This window comes from Bipolaris sorokiniana (genome assembly GCF_000338995.1).
Source record: "Bipolaris sorokiniana ND90Pr unplaced genomic scaffold COCSAscaffold_114, whole genome shotgun sequence".
Taxonomy (NCBI): domain Eukaryota; kingdom Fungi; phylum Ascomycota; class Dothideomycetes; order Pleosporales; family Pleosporaceae; genus Bipolaris; species Bipolaris sorokiniana.
The window spans coordinates 139-2,546 of NW_006912005.1; the positions used below are offsets into that span (position 1 = coordinate 139).

Below are 2,408 nucleotides of genomic sequence, written 5' to 3' on the forward strand. Positions count from 1 at the left end.
GTAGACGACGCCGAGCGCTGGGGGGAGACGGTAGGTACAGCGGACGCGACAGACGAGGCAGCGAGCCTCTACGAGCCTAGAAACATAGCATGCAATTAGTAGAACCGCTATCTAGATGGCCGGCCAAAGCATATAGATGGTGGTTGATGGAAGACGGCAGGTTGCTGGGGACAGATGGTCTCTCTCAAGGGATGAAGTGGGGCGGCGCGGATCAACGTCCGCACCGCGTCCGCTGTCTGCCACGCCTGTCACTCCGGGCATAGCTGCGCAGCACGCGGCTGAAACCGAGTAGGAGTCAATAAATAAATAAATAAACCACCACCACAATGCCGCGACAACAACGCTCTATACAGACTTCTCGTGAAGGCAGACTAAGCCTTGCTATCGCATCCTATCATAATAATCTAAAAAGTTCTATCTACTCTCTTGCGAAAGCGTATGACGTGCCAAAATCAAAACTCCAGACGCGTCTCCGCGGTGTCCAGCCACGGTCAGAGATTGCGTCTACTAGGCGCAAGCTATCACTTATTGAAGAGTAGTCTCTTGTTCAGTGGATTCTAGAGCTTGACCGACGTGGATTTCCACCACATATTATTGACGTGCGACGAATGGCAGACACTCTACTCGCCGCGCGTGGCTAGAATCTACCACCACTACCTATAGGCAAATGCTGGGTGCCGCGCTTTATTCAGAGCCAGCTAGAGCTTCAGATAAAGTGGAGTTGGAGATTCTATAGCCAGCGCGCCCAGTATAAGAATCCTATCGTAATTACAGCGTGGTTTAAGCTAGTAGAGGAGACGCGCTAGACGTACGGCGTTCTAGACCAGGATATCTATAACTTTGACGAGACTGGATTCGCTATGGGCGTCGCTGCAACGTCGAAAGTCGTAACTAGCTCTAATAGAGTTGGTTGGGTAGTTGTCGTATAGCTAGGCAATCGTAAGTGGGTAATAGCAATCGAGTGCGTTAATGCGTCTGGCTGGTCTCTTCTACCTTTTATAATTCTGTATAGTAAAGTCCACTAGAGTAGCTGGTATCACGACCTCCTATTAGAATGAACTATCAGCGTCTCAGACAATGGCTGGACAATAGACGAGCTTAGCGTAGAGTGGGTGAAGCACTTTAACTGATATACAGCGTCTCGTACAGCTAGAGTCCATCGTCTTCTTATTCTAGATGGCTACGGCAGCCACGCTATACTAGAATTCAACTAGTACTGTGCTGAGAATAAGATTATCACTCTCTGCATGCCGCCTTACACGTCTCATCTCCTCTAGCCGCTTAATGTAAGCTGCTTCTCGCCTCTTAAGCGCGCATATGGGCGTGAGATTAAGGAGCTCGCCCGCTAAGGCGTCCACCACGTTAATAAGATAGACTTCCTCACTATCTATACACAGATCCGGCCGAGAGTCTTCACGCAGTAGAACATCCAGGCAGGCTTTTAGGCGATAGGCCTTGTCCCTCTCTATCCTAAGCGTGTCCTATCGTCGCTTATAGTTGTCCGCACGCCATCTCTACTATAGACAACTATAGATAATAACGCCGTAACGTAGGCAGAAACACCGCATATAGTAGCTTAGCTTCAGCAGCAGGTGCGCTATCTCTAAGAGCGACTACACTAGTAGTTAGAGAGTCTAATAAGCATTTCTATACGCCAGCTTGCTAAGAGCGCTTAGCTTGTAATGTAATCAGCAATAATACTTGTAGAGGAGAATAAGAAGCTACGTACAGTTAATAAGCGCTAATAATAAAAGTAAGACCGGCGCCGTTAATATATCGCCTCTAGCGGGGTGCTTTAGGTGCAGTAGGCTTAGCAGCTTACTGCAGAGGCAGAAAGGTTGGTTATGGGCAGTGACCAGAACCAGACTGGTGAGCGACGCCAGCGCGCGCCGCCAACGTGCACGAAATGCCACACTGTAGGACATACTCGGACGTCATGCAGGACTAGATCATGAATTATATCTCTTAATTATCTCCAAAAATATTACGTTGTTGTGGCTCAATTGCGTAAAACGTCGCGTCAATTTTGGTGGGGCGGCCAGCTTACTGATAGAGGTGCCGGACGGGCCAACGCCGCGGACGGGCCAACGCCGGATTTCTCCCCAACAGTACTATCACAAACTTGAAGCTGTAGAGCTCTACATAAAAGCTATTATCGCGAGAAACTCTAGTATAGTAATCTCGTAGTATTGTTTATTTGATCTATCTACTGATATTTGATTGGCAGCTTGATGGGGCGGCCTGAACGCGAGCGTGGTGATGGTGGTGCAGCTGATCGATTAGCTCGCTGCGCACCACCACTACTACTGCCAACGATAATATTCTTTGATGCTAGCTCAGTAGAGCGCTTGAAGGTAGGCTTCTTTCCCCTTTGTGAGATTTTGATAGCTTTCTGAAGTCGTTTGTGG

General features: G+C 48.6%; 1 protein-coding gene across 1 annotated transcript; it reads left to right on the top strand.

Annotated features, from left to right (window-relative positions):
• Window positions 1-247: 247 nt before the first annotated feature.
• Window positions 248-585, top strand: COCSADRAFT_343996 (uncharacterized protein). The gene has a single exon (XM_007708020.1). It carries the CDS (start codon window positions 327-329, stop codon window positions 537-539), a length of 213 nt encoding a protein of 70 aa, XP_007706210.1. The 5' UTR covers window positions 248-326; the 3' UTR covers window positions 540-585.
• Window positions 586-2,408: the final 1,823 nt, after the last annotated feature.

Excerpts from the sequence above, each read along its gene's own strand:
- COCSADRAFT_343996 (XM_007708020.1), top strand. The coding sequence starts at position 327 with ATGCCGCGACAACAACGCTCTATACAGACTTCTCGTGAAGGCAGACTA.